The 18,465-nt window shown below is 41.8% G+C and overlaps 1 protein-coding gene across 7 annotated transcripts in view; it reads left to right on the forward strand.

Moving 5' to 3' along the window:
* Window positions 1–18,465, forward strand: part of arvcfb (ARVCF delta catenin family member b) — a 500,299-nt gene that overhangs the window by 359,090 nt on the left and 122,744 nt on the right. For all 7 annotated transcript variants that reach the window (XM_072240865.1, XM_072240863.1, XM_072240862.1 and 4 more), the window contains one exon: window positions 1,784–1,967. In XM_072240865.1, the coding sequence (XP_072096966.1) occupies window positions 1,784–1,967 (184 nt within the window). The remainder of the gene's footprint in view (window positions 1–1,783; window positions 1,968–18,465) is intronic.

An 18,465-nucleotide genomic window follows, 5' to 3' on the forward strand; every position in this document is an offset into this window, starting at 1 on the left:
CCATGACTACCTTTAAATTCCACTTTCATCACCATCGGCCAGTGCTTTCTGTTTCAGCTTATTAAAAAGACTGACTAATTGCTCCTTAAGTGTAAGAAAACTTAATGGAACACCATGCTTTGTACACCCATTAATCCACTAAAGCAATAGACTTTCTATTTTATCTATTATTGGATGCCGACTCAGAGAGACCACTTTGCTACGAGCAGAACCAACAGTAACAACGGCAGCTTTCAAAATCTTTCTCTCTGCGTATAAATAGTGCAAATGGTGGACGCAGGCAAATTCAACGTGTGGACAATGTCCTTACTTCGTTCCCCACGATAGAAACGCTTAATTATGTCTAGTTTTACGCTAAGTGTAACACCCTTACGAGCTGTTTTAGGCTTTTCCGATATCTTAGAACTCACCTTGCTAATGGATGCACAAAATAAATCCAGATAAAGCAGGTGTTTAAGCAGTGCCGGCTAGAATGCAGTTTCGGGGAGGAGCTTGGCTGTTCGGGCGCGCGCTGCCTTTTTTTGTAACAGTGAGAACACCTTCTGTTAGCAAAAATAGGTAACTAATGGAGGTCTTTCGTAGCAACGAGGTGTCGTAAAGCGAAAGTTTGGAAAATGGGGACCACCTGTACTCACTGTCACGTGGCACAAGCAGTAATCCTGAGATCACTACCTTTGCGGTCCTGTTTCTCAACTTCCTTCCTAACTCCCTGTAGTCTGTTTTCAGGACCACCTCCCTTTTCCTACCTATGTCATTGGTACCAATATGTACCACAACCTCTGGCTGTTCTCCTTCCCACTTCATGATATCACGGACGTGATCAGGAACATCCTGGACCCTGGCACCTGGCAGGAAAGCTACCATCCGTGTTTCTTTTCTCCATCCACAGAATTGCCTGTCTGACCCCCTAACTATAGAGTCCCCTATCACTGCTGCCATCCTCTTCCTTTCCCTACCCTTCAGATTTATTGTCACCAACATATGTTATGGAATTTGTTAACTTTGCAACAGCAGTATAATGTAATACATGATAATATATTTAAAAAATCTGAATTGCACTTAAGTATATATGTGTATATCAAATAGTTAAGTGAGTAGTTCAAAAACAGAAATAGAAGCAATCGTGAGGTAGTAATCATAGGTTCAATGTCCATTCAGAAATCAGATGGCAGAGAAGGAAATGCTGTTTCTGAATCCTTGAGTGTGTGCTTTAGGCTTCTGTACCTTCTCTCAAATGGTAACAATGAGAAGAGGTTATGCCCTGGGTTGTGGGGGTCCTTAATGATGGACACTACCTTCTTGATGCATTGTTCCATAAAGATATCTTAGATACTTTGAAGGCTGATACCATGATGGAGCCGGAAAACTGTAGATATGGGAGTATCTGTTTCTCAGGGTAGAGATGTCTAATACTAGAGGGGATGCATTGAAGATGAGAGGAGGTAGGTTCATGGGGGATGTGAGGAGTAAGCTTTTTAAAGTGATGGATGTCTGGAATGTGCTGCTTGGTATAGTGGTAGATGCAAATACATTAGAGGCTTTTAAGAGACGTTTAGATAGGCACATGGATGTGAGGACGATAGAGGGATATGGAGGCTGTTAGGAGGATTTTTTTTTGTTGGGGTGTTTTTGATTTATTTTTTAGCTGGGTCAGCAAAACATTGTGGGGTGAAGGGCTGTACTGTTCTGTGTTCTGTGATTCCTTTGCATACATTTGCTGTTGCATAGATGCACAATGCACAATGTCTTCATGCTATGACAAGGTTTTTGATTCTTGTTGTAGGTACACTGTGGAACCTGTCATCTTATGAACCCCTGAAAATTGTAATTATTAATCACGGCCTCCAGACTCTTACAAACGAGGTCATCATCCCACATTCAGGCTGGGAGAACGAACCCAACGAGGATTCCAAGCCACGTGATGCTGAATGGACAACAGTCTTCAAAAACACATCAGGATGTCTGAGGTGAATTTGCTGGGTTTTTTTTTGTGTTTCTAAGGGTTTTGTTTTGTTTTTGCTTCATCATGGCTCAGTTGGTAGCATTAGAGCTTTGGAAACAGTAGGTTGTTGCTTAATATCCTACACTATTGCAGGGTTTGAGCTAATTCTTCAGCTACCACTGTATTGGCTAAATTGCTATCTTTCAGTTGGACATCAAACTGAGATCCTGAATGACTAAGACATTTTGTGATGTGAGAGCACGTTTTTATTTATTGTGATACAGCGTGGTATCGGCCCTTCAAGCTGCGCCGCAAAATAACCCACCAATTTAACGCTGTCCTAACCGCAGGACCAATTAATCTACCAACCGGTACATCTTTAGACTGAGAGAAAACCAGAGCACTCAACAGAAATCCACACGGTCGCAGGGAGAATATACAATCTCCTTACAGACGGCATTGGGAATTGAATTGGGGGTTGCTGGTACTGTGGAGCGTTGTGCTGACCACTACGCTACCGTGCGACCGACGTTATACTACGTCTGCCGACACGGTTGGAGAAAGAATTCAAGGCTCTATAAATACCATGAAAAATGCTGCTATTTTCCCCCAACTTTTAAAATATGTTGACATAATTTTCTGATATTTTAGTTCAATGACTTTTGTTTTCTCCCAAGATGATTTGTAATGCCATATTTATGATAATAGAACAATGTATTTGTATCTTAACTTTATCAAAAAAACTTTTAAAGGTACTTTTCATGACACGAGACCAGCTTTTCCAACCTGTGGTCCATGGTCCCCTTGTTAATAGTCAGGGTCCACGGCATTAGAAAAAGGTTGTGAACCCCTGTCCTAGAGTTTATGCAGGAACTGTTCCAATTGTTCCATGCCAACCAAGCCAGTCCCTGGTTCATATTCTTATCTGTGTACCTGTCAATAGACAATAGGTGCAGGAGTAGGCCATTCGGCCCTTCGAGCCAGCACCACCATTCACTGTGATCGCGGCTGATCATCCGCAATCAGTATCCAGTTCCTGCCTTATCCCCATAACCTTTGATTCCACTATCTTTAAGAGCTCTATCCATCTCTTTCTTGAAAGCATCCTGAGACTTGGCCTCCACAGCCTTCTGGGGCAGAGCATTCCATATATCCACCACTCTCTGGGTGAAAAAGTTTTTCCTCAACTCCGTCCTAAATGGCCTACCCCTTATTCTTAAACTGTGGCCTCTGGTTCTGGACTCACCCATCAGCAGGAACGTGCTTCCTGCCTTCAGCGTGTCCAATCCCCTAATAATCTTATATGTTTCAATCAGATCCCCTCTCAGCCTTCTAAATTCCAGAATATACAAGCCCAGTCGCTCCAATCTTTCAACTTATGACAGTCCCGCCATCCCGGGAATTAACCTTGTGAACCTACACTGCACTCCCTCAATAGCAAGAATGTCCTTCCACAAATTTGGAGACCAAAACTGCACCCAGTACTCCAGATGTGGTCTCACCAGGGCCCTGTACAGCTGTAGAAGGACCTCTCTGCTCTTATGCTCAATTCCCCTTGTTATGAAGGCCAGCATGCCATTAGCTTTCTTCACTGCCTGCTGTACTTTCATGCTTGCTTTCGGTGACTGATGTACAAGAACACCTGGATCTCGTTGTACTTCCCCTTTTCCTAACTTGACTCCATTTAGATAATAATCTGCCTTCCTGTTCTTACCACCAAAGTGGATAACCTCACATTTATCCACATTAAACTGCATCTGCCCACTCACACAGCCTGTCCAAGTCACCCTGCATTCTCATAACATCTTCCTCACATTTCACACTGCCACCCAGCTTTGTGTCATTGGCAAATTTGCTAATGTTACTTTTAATTCCCTCATCTAAATCACTAATATATATTGTAAACAGCTGTGGTCCCAGCACTGAACCCTGCGGTACCCCACTGGTCACCGCCTGCCATTCCGAAAGGGACCCGTTAATCGCTACTCTGTTTTCTGTCAGCCAGCCAATTTTCAATCCATGTCCCCTGCCCCCAATACCATGTGCCCTAATTTTGCCCACTAATCTCCTATGTGGGACTTTATCAAAGGCTTTCTGAAAGTCCAGGTACACTACATCCACTGGCTCTCCCTTGTCCGTTTTCATAGTTACATCCTCAAAAAATTCCAGAAGATGGAATTTTCAATGGTTTTGAGAGATGTGAGCCATTTGTGGGCAAATAGAGCTATTTCAGTAAGGCATTGTGTTCATTGTGGATGAATTAGGCCAAAGAGGCAGTTTCAAAGACTCCAAGAGGATCAAAAGGGACAGAGGAAGTTCTGTAGGGATGTGATTCTGAAGTTGAGTCTAGCAGACAGGGAGATGTTAATTAAATTTGGAGATGCTGAAAAGACCTCACTTGGAGTAGTAATATCTCTGTGACTATAGGAACGGAGGATATTAATTTTGAGATTGGGTATCTGGGTGTCATTATCTCTGGGGGTTTAACCTGGACCCAACATATCGATGCAACTACAAAGAAGACAAGACAGTGGCTATATTTCATTGGGAGTTTGAGGAGATTTGGTATGTCACCAAAAAGACTTGTAGATTTCTACAGATGTACCGTGTATTCCAGCTGGCTACATCACTGTTGTAATGGGGGGAGGGATGTGGAAACAGCACAGGATCGAACAAAGCTGCAGAGAGTTGTAATCTTAGTCTGTTCCATCATGGGCACTAGTTTCTGTAGTACCCAGGACATCTTCAAGGAGCGATGCTTCAAAAAGTTAGCATCCATCATTTAGAATCCCCATCATCCAGGTTATGCCCTGTTCTCATTGCTGCCATCAGGGAGGAGGTACAGAAGCCTGAAGACATGCACTCAGTGATTCAAGAACAGCTTTTTCCCCTCTGTCAAGCGATTCCTGAATGGACATTGAACCTTGAACACTACTTTTTTAATTCTATCTTTGTACTACTTATTTAATTTAACTATTTAATATATATATTTGCTGTAATTCAATTTTTTCCCTATGATTATGTATAGCAATGTACTGCTGCCGCAATGACAACAATTTTCATGACATATGCCAGTGATATTAAACCTGACTCTGGGTATAAGTCTTGGATTTGAAACTGAGAAGTTAAGTTTTTGATATTTGAACAAGTAGGAATCAGAGGAAATTTGGAATGATGGTATCTTTTGTGATGGGGTCTGTAGACTTTTGGATGTGCAAGTTTATAGCGAGGCAGCTGGCTGCAGTTTAATTGCATGGTGTTGGAATTGTCCAGTTGAGTAAACAAGTAGCAGAAATGATGGGGATGGGGTGGGGGGCCAAGGGAAAGGGTCAGGTTAAAGAGAAATGGTGTTGATCTGTGGCCCAAATCTGATGGTGTTGCAAACAGCTTGAATCAGTTCCAGAATAATGCCAAGGTAACCGGTAGATTTTATGACTGTGTAAGTAGTCTTGTGACTGAGACTGAAGGTCTTCAGTGTGGTCTTGCTCACATTTAAGTGTGGGAAATTTCTGTTCATTTTTTAAATTATATTGAGGTACTCCGCGGAATAGGCCCTTCCGGCCACCCAGCAATCCCCCAGTTTAATACTAGTCTTTTCACTGGACCATTTCCAATGACCAATTAACTTAACAACCGGTACGTCTTTGGACTGTGGGAGGAAATCGGAGAACCCGAAGGAAACATACAGGGTCACGGGAATTGAACCCAGGTCACCCTTACTGTAAAGTGTAGTGCTAACCTCTACACCACCATGCCGCCCAAGCTGGTTGTTGGACAGGAAGTCTGACAACTTAACAAACTGCTGGACGTTGGCAGCAGGCATGTGAAAGTGAATGCTTATTACTTGACTCGTACCTTCAGTGATTAACAGTAGAATGAAATAAATGATCATGAAAGCTCAAGTACATGAGTCCTGAAGTTATGTATAGACATGAGAAGAGAAGCTCATGCAGGTGCTTTTCTGGCTAGTATTATCACAATGTAGTAGTGTGGAGGTGGGACGAGGTATACAAAAAGGTGAGAGGAGGTATAAGAGACTGTAACTCTGAAACAGATAAACGGGAAATGGAGATGAGCAGACTGTTTGGCTTCTTGAGCCTGGTCCTTTATTCAAGGTCATCCAGTTTGCGTGAAGTTCAATTTCCTGTCATAACCCCTTACTAATTTAAAAATCTGTCTCATTTTAAACTTATGTTGAAGTATTCAGTCTCCCAAGTTTTCTGGAGCAAAGAATTCCAAAGACTCTGAGCTATTTGAGAACCGATAGTCTCAACCCATCCTTGTTCTGCAACTGCCATTTGGTCCAAAATACACGCATGAGGTGAAATGTCCTCCTAGATTTACTCTTAACCAGCTCCTTATCTCAATAAAGATGCCTATCACTCATTTAAACTCCAGTGAAATCATCGAGGCGTGAGAGGAAGGCGAGCGGGTGTTTAGTGTTGTCTACCAACCACTCGCTCACTGCTGCCAGAGAAAGGTGTCTGCACGTGATGCACTCTCTCTTCCTGCTGCGCGCTGCTCACTGCATTGGACTGGCCTCACTCCCTCCCGGTCAATGCTACCAGAGGATTGTGCTGGAGTCCTGGGTCTTTGGGAAGGTTTATTCAATGCTGTTTGTGAATCGAACTCTGCAGTTCACATTATGATGTATTTCCAGTTTCTTGTCGCTCCTTTTTTACCGTTGCTGTGTTGGATGATTTTGATCAGGGCAGCCTGCGGATAATGAACAGCACAGACCTAGATTGAAATGAACTGACTGTGCCTGGACTCTATTGATTTTGTGTTTTTATATTCTGTTTTTTTTCCCGCTTTTTTTTACATGAAGGGGGATGGGGTGATTTTCTTTGAACAGGTTCCATGGTGTTCTTTGCTTCGTGGCTGTCTGTGGAAAGATGAATCTCAGGGTTGCGTACATACTTTTGATCATAAATGTGCTTTGAACCTTTGAAAACTGCACACCTTGTGTAGGATGTGGCATCACTTGTGTCCTGCACAGAGTAACACATTCTTACTTTTATGTCCAATCCCCTTGTAATAAAAGCCAAGTTGCTTTTGCCTTTCTGATTCCTTGTTGTAATTAAATTGCTTGTTTTCTCTATTTCTTGAGGACCCCCCCTCCAATTTTTTTTGTGTTCTAGTAGTTTGTTGTTGCTGTAGTTTGTCTTTATTTCATGTTTCATAACTTGCCACATTACACAATATTTAGCCAACATTTTGCCTAATTACTTGGCCTTTCAATATCTTTGTATCCTCAGTAAAGCTTGATTTGCACCACCAGTTGGGTATCATCTACAAATTAGGTTACACTCACTTCTAACTCATTAGTATCTATTGTAAGATGTTGTGGTCCCAGCACTGATACCTATGGCACCACACGAGTAGCAGATTGTTTACCTGAAAATGATCTTTATGTCCCTAGTCAGTGCTTCCTACTCATGAGCCAGTTCTCTGTCCATGCTCACATTTTATCTCCAATGCTGTTCAAGTTTAATTATCATTCAGCCATACATGAATACAGCCAAATGAAACAGTGTTACTCCAGGATCAGGGTGCAAAACACAGAACCAATATTCGTACACAGCACAGCATTCACATAGCACATATAAGATGACAGTAAAATGCAGTCCAAGTCCCTGAGTCCATAAATGTTGCAACAGTCTACAATCAAACAACATTCATTTTGTTTTCTGCTGAGCAAACACTGGAGGGCAGCACTGATTCCAGCATGTGCATCCACACTATGCTGCTCTGGCACTCCGGTGGAACGTACCGACTCTGACGCCTCCACTTGGGCAGCTGCAAACAAGCAACGCTGTGGCTTGAGACCTAGTCCTTGCTACTACCAAGGCCACACAGCTCCCTCACCCCACCATCAGCCCCACTGCTTGTTATTGGTTTAGGCAGATTGTGTTTGCCTATTATTGTGACTTAAATGATGATCAGACCACATTTTATGAGTAACTAATGCAGAAAATCAGGTAATTACATAGAGTTCACAAATATTTCATTGCAACAATATTTAATTCAAAACCATTTCCCCAACTTTATTTTCCGAGATGTCTTTGTTCAATGTGATCTCTCGTTTTTAAGTTCTTCATCGCATTTTTAAAAAATAATGTTTCTTGCTAGTTTCCCTTAGTTTATATTCTGACTTTTTTCTGCTCCTCTTTTGGTTTCTAAACTTATCAGGGAGTTAAACCACTCAATTTCTTTTGCCATCTTGTGAGCTTTCTACTTTAACTTCCTTGGTTAGCTATGGTTGGTTCATTCCTTGCAAAAACCTACAGCCGCCCTCCCACACCTTTCGAATTTTTCCTCCTCAGTATGATCTCGTTTTTTTGGGAATTATGAATTGTCCCATTAGACACCTCCCCACTGGTTTTGTATTGTCTTTCCAGCTGATTTATTTGGCCAGTCCAGTTCAGCAGTCTGTCCTCATTCCTTTCACTTAATACAATTATTTTAGACCCAAGTTTCTCATGTCAGATGAATGAGGGAGAAAAGTATCCTTCAGTCTGTGATTATTACTTCCTAGGGGATCTTTTACTCTGAGATCATTTATTAAACTTGTTGTTTATAAATCCAGCTCCAAAGTAGCACGATCCCTTGCTGGCTTTCTGAGGTATTATTCTGAGAACCTATGCTGGATACACTCTATGAATTCATTCTTGTGTCTAGCATTTCAAATTTGATTGGCACCAAACTGCATGAAGATTAGAGATACCCATGGTTAATACATAGCCCATTATTTTTTGGTATCTACTCTTTCCAACACAGTGGCTACTATTTTTGGTACTCCTGCAGAACCGCTAATGTTCTCGTCTTTCCCTTGCTATTGTCTATCTCTATCTCAATGGATTCTACAACTAAATTGTCCGCTTAGCTGTACTTTTCATTTCTTATTAGTTGAGCTGCCAGTACTAACCCCACTCCATCTTCCATCACAGATGCTGCTTGGTTTGAGAAGCTCCTCCAGCAAGTTGTTATTTTCACTGTTCCTTTCCTTTTGTTCTTCCTCAATTTTCAATATTCCTGATTGAATATTCTCCGTTAAGTTCCTCGTAATCTGTCTCTGCAATGGCCATCAGATCACATTAATTTAATTCTTTAATTTACTGTCGTGACACCCTGGTGTTTAAGGCAGCAATGAAGGTCCTCCATCTCTGGTGGTGTTCAGGGCTTCCTTTATCATGTCAGTAGCCTCCTCTCAGTTTTCACTACTGTCAGTCACGCAAGTCCCGGGTGGATATTCAGGAATATCATCACACTCAGATGTAGAAGGGTTCTACATTGCTGTTTCCATAACAGTTATGTCTTACCAGTCAGGGTTGTTAGCCCTGAGCTGAACCCATGAACCACTCTTAGTCTGGCCTCTACTCCTTGACCTGTTTGGCATGGGTGACCCTACCAAGAGCTCTAATTCCAGCCAGCATAGCTCTCCGGATCAATGAGGCACACATGCCTCCAAACACAATGAAAGGTTGTGGTCCTCTTGGAGGAATGATAGGGGTCCATGACATACAAGAGATTGGGAACTCCTGCTCTAGATTCTATGTGCATTTTAGTAGTTCTTTTGTTTTTTTTAAATTAACCCCATGTATTTGGTTTATTGTGTCTATAGAAAACTGTCTAACTGGTGATATGTAAAACTTAAATTCTGAGCTTTGATGGTGTACATAAGGGTGATCAGAATTTCCATCCATAAGTGCAGGTTAGTCGTGAATAAGGGATTCGGGAAATCTGTGCTGAGAATGGTATGAATGTAGACTTCTGACAATGTAGGTGGTTAAGCCAAATAACGCAGATGCAGGAATGTTGATACATCTCCAGTCCTTTCTGCCCCATCACCTTTGGTTGATTGTTTCCTGAAGTAGATTGCCATTAAATTTCAATGTTCAAATTAAATTTTACTATCAAAGTATATGTGTGTCACCGTATACAACCCTGAGATTCATTTTCCTGCTGACATACTCAGCAAATCTATAAAATGTAACTACAGTATAACAGGATCAATGAAAGATCAACTTGTGTGCAGAAGATAACAAACTGTGCAATTGCAAATATAAATGAGTAGCTATAAATAATGAGATAAAGAGTCTTCCAGCATCTGCAGAATTCCTGTTGTTTGCATTTAAAAGTGAGATCATTGGTTGTAAGAACACTTCAAGGGAATGCAGTTATCCCCAACTGTTCAAGATCCTGATGGTTGAGGGGTAATAATTGTTCTTGAACCTGGTCGTCCTCCTCCAAGAGCACCACAATCTTGTGATGGTGTAGAGACCTGTGTCCCTCAATGACCTGGTGAGCTATGCTGGCTAGAGTCAGGGCTTTCTGCTTTGGCTCTTGTTTGTGTCACCCATGCCGAACAGGTCAAAGGGTAGAGGTCAGACCAGTCCTCCAGGTTTGGGGCTAACAACCTTGACTGGTTAAAAAAAATAGAGAAACAGCAGTGAAGAATCCTTCTACATCTGAATGGCCAAGGACAGAGAGATGGAGAAGTTTTGTTGCTGCCCTAAACACAATAGGTGTAACGGGCAGTAAATATGTGAAATTCGTGGTGTGAGTCCTGAGGCTCTTGTACCTTCTACCTTATGGCAGCAGCGAGAAAAGAGCATGGCCTGGGTGGTGGGGGTCCCTGCCGAAGAATGCTGCTTTCCTGTGACAGTGTTTCATGTAGATGTGCTTAGTGGTGGGGAGGGCTTTACCCATGATGTACTGGGCTAAATCCACTGTCTTTTGTTGGATTGTCCTTTCAAAGGCATTGGTGTTTCTGCACCAGGCTGTGATGCAGCCATTCGTCCATTGGATAGTGAGCTCTATGTATAATTTTTTAATTTTAATCCTGCATAATCCAATTCCTTTTAATGGAAGCAAAATGTTATATGCATGGGCACCTGTATCACCCCACGATCATAACTGACGTAGCCTGTTGTCATTCTTTCTTGAATTTTTTTCTTAAAAATATTTGGATCTCTCTTCAATCTTAAGTCATGGATGCAAACATAACATGCAACCATTTTGTAAAGTGGCTTAATTTCCCTCTATATAAACAAAGGAACTCAGGGGTCCTTGTGCAGGATTCCCTAAAGGTTAATTTGCAGGTTGAGTCAGTAGTGAGGAAGGCAAATGCAATGTTAGCATTCAGTTTGAGAGGATTGGAATATAAAAGCAAGGATGTAATGCTGAGGCTATATAAAATACTAGTGAGACCTCACTTGGAGTATTGTGAGCATTTTTGGGCCCCCTAGCTAAGAAAGGATGTGCTGATTGGAGAAGGTTCAAAGGAAGTTCACAAAAATAATTCCAGGATTGAAAGTCTTGTCATATGAAGAACATTTGTTGGCTCAGAGCCTCTGCTCATTGGAATTCAGAAGAATGAGGGGTGACTTCATTGAAACCTATTGGCCTTTATGGAGTAGACGTGGAGAGGTTGTTTTCTATGGTGGTGGACCAGAAAAATAGAGGGGTGCCCTTTTAGAATGGAGATGAGAAATTTATTCAGCTGGGGAGTGGTGAATCTGTGCAATTTGTTGGCACAGGCAACTGTGGAGGCCAAGTCATTGTGTATTTTTAAGGCAGGGGTTGATGGATTCTTGATTAGTCAGGGCTTGAAGGAATATGAGGAGAAGGCTGGAGATGGGAGCTGAGAGGGAAAATGGATCAGCCATGATGAAGTGGTGGAGCAGACTTGATGAGTCAAATGGCCTAATTCTGCTCCTTTTTCTTATGGTCTTCTGGTATAAACAAAGCTCACAAATGTTTTCACAAAATTTCTTTCTTCAAGCCCAACTGTTTAAATTACTTTTGTCCTAGTGTAAAGGTTCGTTCATCGTCATCGATGAAGACCTCAACACCACAGTACTTTTTACGAGGTCAAGTTGCTAACTTGACACTCAACCCGGCACCGATGGAGAGCATGCCCGGGAGCGGCTTGACTAGATTCGAACTCGGGAACCTTTGCTTCTGGAGTCCAGTACTGATGTCACTGCGCCACCAACCGACTTGATGGTGTCGAGACTAGCGTGTGATTTGTGTTTAAGTGAGGGAGAGTTGCACAGCGTCAGCTTCGCTCTCTCTTCCCAATTCCCATCTGGATCCAGTGGCAAGACAAGAGTCGAGACGGCTGGAGATGGGACTAGGTGCAGTGGATGACTGGGACGTCTTCTGTGTCTTGTCCTGTTCTTTACGTTCCACGACACTTGCAGAGACCGCCTTCTTGACCATCGGACCTTCCACTGGTCTCATCCGCTCAAACAGCCAGAGCCTGTCTTCACATGCTGGGATAGACAACTCCCTATCTCACTGAGGGTTTGAGACCCATTGGCTACCCTCATCTGGTTTAGCCCGCTTATCGAAGCCGTTGCCTGGGGTGTGGCCGCTGTCACATGCAAACAGCTACTGCGAGCCATAGGTGAGAGCTGATTTCCAGGTGGGGACCAAAGGTGGACAAACGGCCCTGAGAAGGACGCAACATGTTCCCCCACCAGAGGTGCTACTCCTCCCCGATGCCTCATACACCCCAAATAATGCTCTGTTAAATCCACAACAGATGTTTATAAAATATTGCTCATTAGCTCTAGTAAATAGACAATATTCAGATTGCCCATTCCTGTAAGTCGTAACCACATCCTCAAGCTTTTTACTCAGTTTCTAACTGGTACAGCTCTTCCTTGAATGACATCAGTGTCTTTGCCCTAGCACATATTTCTGATGGTTGATTCTGAGCCACTTGAGCCTGAATTAAGACCGAACGTTGCAGACAATGCTGACATTTTAAAGTCAAATAAGTTCAAATCAACAGAGATTAATAAAATAAACACTTGATTAATGTTTATCAGTTATCTTCCACCACTGTTGTGACAACCCACAGGACAGACTCAAAAATACAACCTAATGTTGGTCAGATGTTAATAAGGTACATGGGATATGACTTCAGGCGTGGTAGCTGTACAGAAAACATTTTGCAAAGAGCATGATGACAAATGAGTTTTTAAATTCTGCTTCAACCTTTGGACTGTATTGGCAAAGGAGTCCCTTTCCTTTAAGTAATGAAATAGGATTGTTGAATGAAGGATTCAGAAAGGGTAATGAGATGGGTAAAAATTTAAGTTTTGAGCCAAAAAGTATATTAAACCTTGAAGTATTTTGAATAAATTACTATTTAGAATGTCATTCTGGTGTGAAACTCTTTGCTAGCTTTAATAATTTGGTTCTGTTTGAAACTGTATTTGAACAATATTTCTCATTAGCTGCAAGGATAGAATGAGTATATTTCAGTTTTATTTCTTGCTGTAAGATTTTTTGTTGGCAAATTTGTTACTCATTTAACTTGGGGATAAAGGGTACTCTGGAGAGCCTTCACCATGTGCACTGCAATGCTTTAAGGCAAGACTCACAACACACTTTTGATGCACAATTATACATGGCTTTACCATTAGCAACCACATCCTGTGAATGAAATGAAAAGGAACACACTTGAACAGGACTTAAAACTAGTGCAAATCTCGCAGAAGTTGTCTGCCGTTTTGGTCACCTACCTACAGGAAAGTTGTAAATAAGGTTGAAAGAGTACGGAGAAAATTTACAAGGATGTTGCTGGGTCTGGAGGATCTGAGTTATAGGAAATATGGAATAGATTAAGACTTTATTCCTTGGAACATAGAAGACCAAGGGGAGATACGATAGAGGTATATAAAATTATGAGGAGTATCAATAGGATAAATGCATGCAGGCTTTTTCAACTGAGGTTGGGTGGGACTACAACTAGAGGACATGGATTATGGGTGAAAGGTGAAAAGTTTAAGGTGAACATGAGGGGAAACTTCACTCAGAAGGTCGCAAGAGTGTGGAATGAGCTGCCAGCGCAAGTGGTACATTCGAACTGAATTTCAGTGCTTAAGAAGTTTGGATAGGTTTGTGGATGGTAGGTGTATGGAAGGCTGTGGTTCTGGTGCAGGTCAGTGGGAGTAGACAAATTAAATGGTTTGGCATGGACTAGATGAACTGAAGGGCCTGTTTCTGTCCTGTACTTTTCTATGACTATGCGGGCAGTTTTGAACTATTTCCTAATTTGGTGCTACTCCGTAACTTTGCTCCAAGCAGCCAAGTACCTGCTTTCACTGATGGGAGTGTGTTCACTTTCCCTCGTGGAGTACAAGAAATCAGAATAAGCCCGCAGATCCACTCTTAATTTTGCTTTGATTTTGAACAACCTGAATGCATGTTAGATCTGAAGTATATTTAAGAAAATGTTGATTCCTACGGCTACTTATTTTGGACACCACACTACTGTTAAGAGGCAAAATTCCCTTTGTTGTTATCTGGCTATGATTTTATTCAAATAAATTCAAATTCAAATTTAATTGTCATTCAACCATACATGATTACAGGCGAAAGAAATGGCATTACTTATTCAATATATACTTACTGCTGTTGCACTGCTGGTGTTTAGGGCAGCAATGAAGATTCTCCATTTCTGGCATGTTCCTTCATCATAACAGTAGCTTTCTCTCAGTTTTCACTACTGTCAGTCATGCAAGTCCTGGGTGAACACTTAGGAATACCATCGTACTCAGATGTAGCAGGATTCTTCATTGCTGTTTCTATAACAATTTTGTTTTACCAGTCAGAACTGGTGGACAACTCTTAGTCTGGCCTCTACCCTTTGACCTGTTTGGCATGGGTGACCCTACCAAGAATCAAAGCATAAAGCCCTGACTCCAGCCAACATGGCTCTCCGGGTCATTGAGGCACACAGGACTCTAAACTACAACAAGGTTGGAGAATTCAATACAAATTTCAAAATATTCTTTAATATATTGAATTTTATGTTTGATGGATTAAGATGAATGTTTAGAATTGCTGTTCTCTTTTCACCGATATCCTAATGGTAGGAATGGTGCTCTATCACATATACAAAACTCCTCCAATATCTCTTGTTCGGTCATATTGTAAAACTGAATTATCTGAACATTGTGATTGCATCCTCCAAGTATTGTGAGATACAGAAAAATAAAAGAATGTTGTAAGGTGTTTGAAATTATTTCTCCATACCCTTTGTTGAAGGGAAAATTGTGCAATGTGGTTGCTGAATTCTAGATGTTCCGATTTGTACAATTAGTCTTTGTGGTCGTCCATCTAACTAAAATATTACTGCTTTCCTCAGTTGTCTTTCTTGACGTTTAGTGAAGATGTCAGACTCTAATGATTTGCACCTGACCTGCTTTCAGCTTAGTTTAAGCAGAACTGTGTTGGAATTCTGTGTATCTTAAGGTTTTATGTGTGTTAGATGAAAGAAAAAGCTTATGGCCAGCAATCTAAAAACATCAAAGCCTTGGCATTTTTTAGAGAGTCCAAAATATGCCTGTGATCTTTTTCATGATAAGTGGTATTTAATTTTTGAAAAGTTTCTTTGCTCTCTTTAGAGGCCAGTTATTTAATTTCATCGTCATTGTTATGTGACGTGGGCAATCATGGCCTCATGACCGTGATGGTTCATGGCAAATTTTTCAACAGAAGTGATTTGCCATTGCCTTCTGGGCAGTGTCTTTACAAGATGGATGACCCCAGCTATTATTAATACTCGTCAGAGATTGCCTGGTGTCAGTGGTCACATAACCAGGAGTTGTGATATGCACCAGCTGCTCATATGACCATCCACCAGCTGCTCCGTGGCTTCACATGACCGTGATCGGAGAGGGGGTGTAGATGGTTAAGCAGGTGCTACACCTTGCTGAAGGGTAACTTGCAGGCTAGTGGAAGGAAAGAGTACCTTATACCCCTTTTGATAGAGATGTTATCTCCACCCTGCCACCCAGTTATTTAATTTAGGCTAAGCAAATAAACATAGAGGCTGACGTTCAGCTGTACTGTTGAGATGACCATGACTAGTTACAATCTGTAAATATCTGTACTAAGCATAGAGCAGAAATCAGAGCGTAAAAACTGATACCATGTTGTGCAGATGCACTTCTCATATTTGCATGCTTGAAACAGTGAATTATTTGAACTGCAGTGAGTTAGGTATTTGCAGGGATTCTCAAATCAAATTGCATGGAAAAAGGAAACATCTTTACCCTTTTAAGGTAACAACTTGCAGTTGACAACAATTCAGGTTCATAGTTACTTATCACACGTGCATTATTTATTATTTTATTATGTAACACACTCTAAGGTTAAGGCTAATTTAATAGTTTCTGTGTAAATGTTCCACTGCTAAGGAAATGGTTTCTCTGTAGCAGCAATGTTTGGGTTATGGCTGGAGATAACAGGACTTTAGAACGCAGGGGTTAGCCACTGAGGAACTGTTCTTTCTTGTGTGTCTGGGAGTCGGGTTTTTTGCGGTCTTTCGTCGGGGAGCGATGGAGAGAGAGGACGCAAATGGAGAGTCAGACCATCGGATGGAGTGGACTGAGGAGCGAGGGTCTGAGGGCCGGCTACGCTTGGAGGTCGATGACTCTTAGTGGAGGTTGATGGTTAATGAATAGCCGTATCAGTGAGCTCCAGTGATGCGCAATAGACTTTTTTCCTTAAAATGGGCCCTTTTTATTTTTATTTTCTTTACTAACCCTTTATTCAGATTCAAATTTATAAAGTTCAGTCATTTAATTGCATATTGTGTACTGTTTGATATTTTGCGGTTTGGATTTGTAACCGGGCAATACATCATGCAGCATCCACGCAAACGAGATTTCTCAGTTTGGCGGGGCTAGGAGTTGTTTTCCTCTAGACGAACACATGCTGACCAAGCCTGAGGGTTACAATTAAAATTTTATTTATTATAAATAGTATCATTCATTTGATTTTGTAATTTGCACAATTTGTCACCTTTTGCACTTTGGTTATGTGTCAGTCCTTGTTTTTGTAATCTTTCATAAATTCTATTGTATTTCTTTATTTCCCTGTAAATGCCTGCAAGTTAATGAATCTCAAGGTAATGTATTCAATTCAATTCAAGTTTAGTTGTCATTTCAAGCATACATGAATACAGCCAAAGTAGAGTGTTACTCTGGGGCCAAGGTGTAAAACACAGTACCAACAGTCACACACAGCGCAAAGTACAAGATAGCAAGCACATGGAAAGTATCAGTAAAGTACACCCACAGCCAAAAAAATAGTCCTGACCCTGGGTCCATGAATGCCGCAGAAATCTGCAGTCGACTACAATACAGCTTGTCTTCTGCCGAATGAACACTGGAGGGGGGAAGGCAGCACTGACTCCAGCCTGGACGCCACACCACACCAACCCCAGTGGAGAGCACCAGCTCCTAACGCCTGTCTCCTGGCAGCTGTATCCAGGTACATGATAATTGATGGCATCCTTCTGTCTCCATACCTTCTGCCCAGGCTTGTGAGCTCTGGAGGTCACAAGCCTGGGCAGAAGGTATGGAGATATTGGGATGCCCAGTGGTCAAGTTACTCGCCTCAGCCTCGCTGGTGTAGTCCAAAGGAAAGCTTATGAAGCAATGCACTTAGCACCAGCTTGGCTGCAGGAGCTGCCGAATGGATTTTCAGGCTTTACTCCCATAGCTTTCATCTCTCCTGAGGCTGCCCACAAGGCAGTGGGGCAATTTACCCATAGCTGAAGAACTGGTTCATGAGCATTAGCTAGGATGACATGCAAGTTATTTGATAATAAATCTACTTTGAAATTTGCATTTTGAAATCTTACATTGAAACATATGGTGAAATGCGTCAATTGCATTAATAGTCAACACAGTCCAAGGATGTGCTGGGGGCAGCCCACAAATATCGTCGCACTTTCTGGCATCAACATACTGTCCCCACAATGCTCTGCAAACAACAACAGCAAAAACAAGCTCCTTTCCTCCGTCCCATCCACCCAACACGGGTCTCTAGGCTTCAAAGTCACAGAGCCTCCTTGTCGGACTTGCTCCCGCAGCAGGATTCAGTAATGTTATGGCATTGGATAGATTCTCAGATGACTGCAGTATTTTTCATTTTAGAGTTTCTGGGTTGAAGTGGGAGAAGAAGGGAGACTGGAAGCTTGCTCAACAGTGTTTGCACTTGCGGGTTCTCCAGAGCCAGGAAGAGGCTGAGCTGGCAATGGGAGAAGCTTTGTAAGAAGAGAGAGAACTCGTTCACCTTCTCTGTCATTTAGTTAGATCAGAGAAGAGCTGTACTTCATTACCGTGTCACTGCCATTACAATCTCTTGAGATCGTTACCCAAGAAAAGCTAATAGATTTGCGGTTTTAAAATTTAATTTGACATTTTAAGGACATGTGTTTTAGATTTCCATTAAGCTTTATGGCATGAAACTGCCACCCTATTTTAATTATGATTTAATGTTCGTTCAACTAAAATGAAAGGTATTTTCTTGATTTAAACAGGCTGCCATTTAGCAAGGTCCAATGCTTCAGGCCAGATCACGCTGCTGCAGGCTACTCGTATTTGGTATGGAACTCTGTACAGTCTATATTTCATTAGGAGTTTGAGGGGATTTGGTATGTCACCAAAAACACTCTCAAATTTCTACAGATGTACTGTGTAGAGCATTCT

The sequence above is a fragment of the Mobula birostris genome, chromosome 22 (assembly GCF_030028105.1).
Source record: "Mobula birostris isolate sMobBir1 chromosome 22, sMobBir1.hap1, whole genome shotgun sequence".
In the NCBI taxonomy this organism is placed as follows: Eukaryota; Metazoa; Chordata; class Chondrichthyes; order Myliobatiformes; family Myliobatidae; genus Mobula; species Mobula birostris.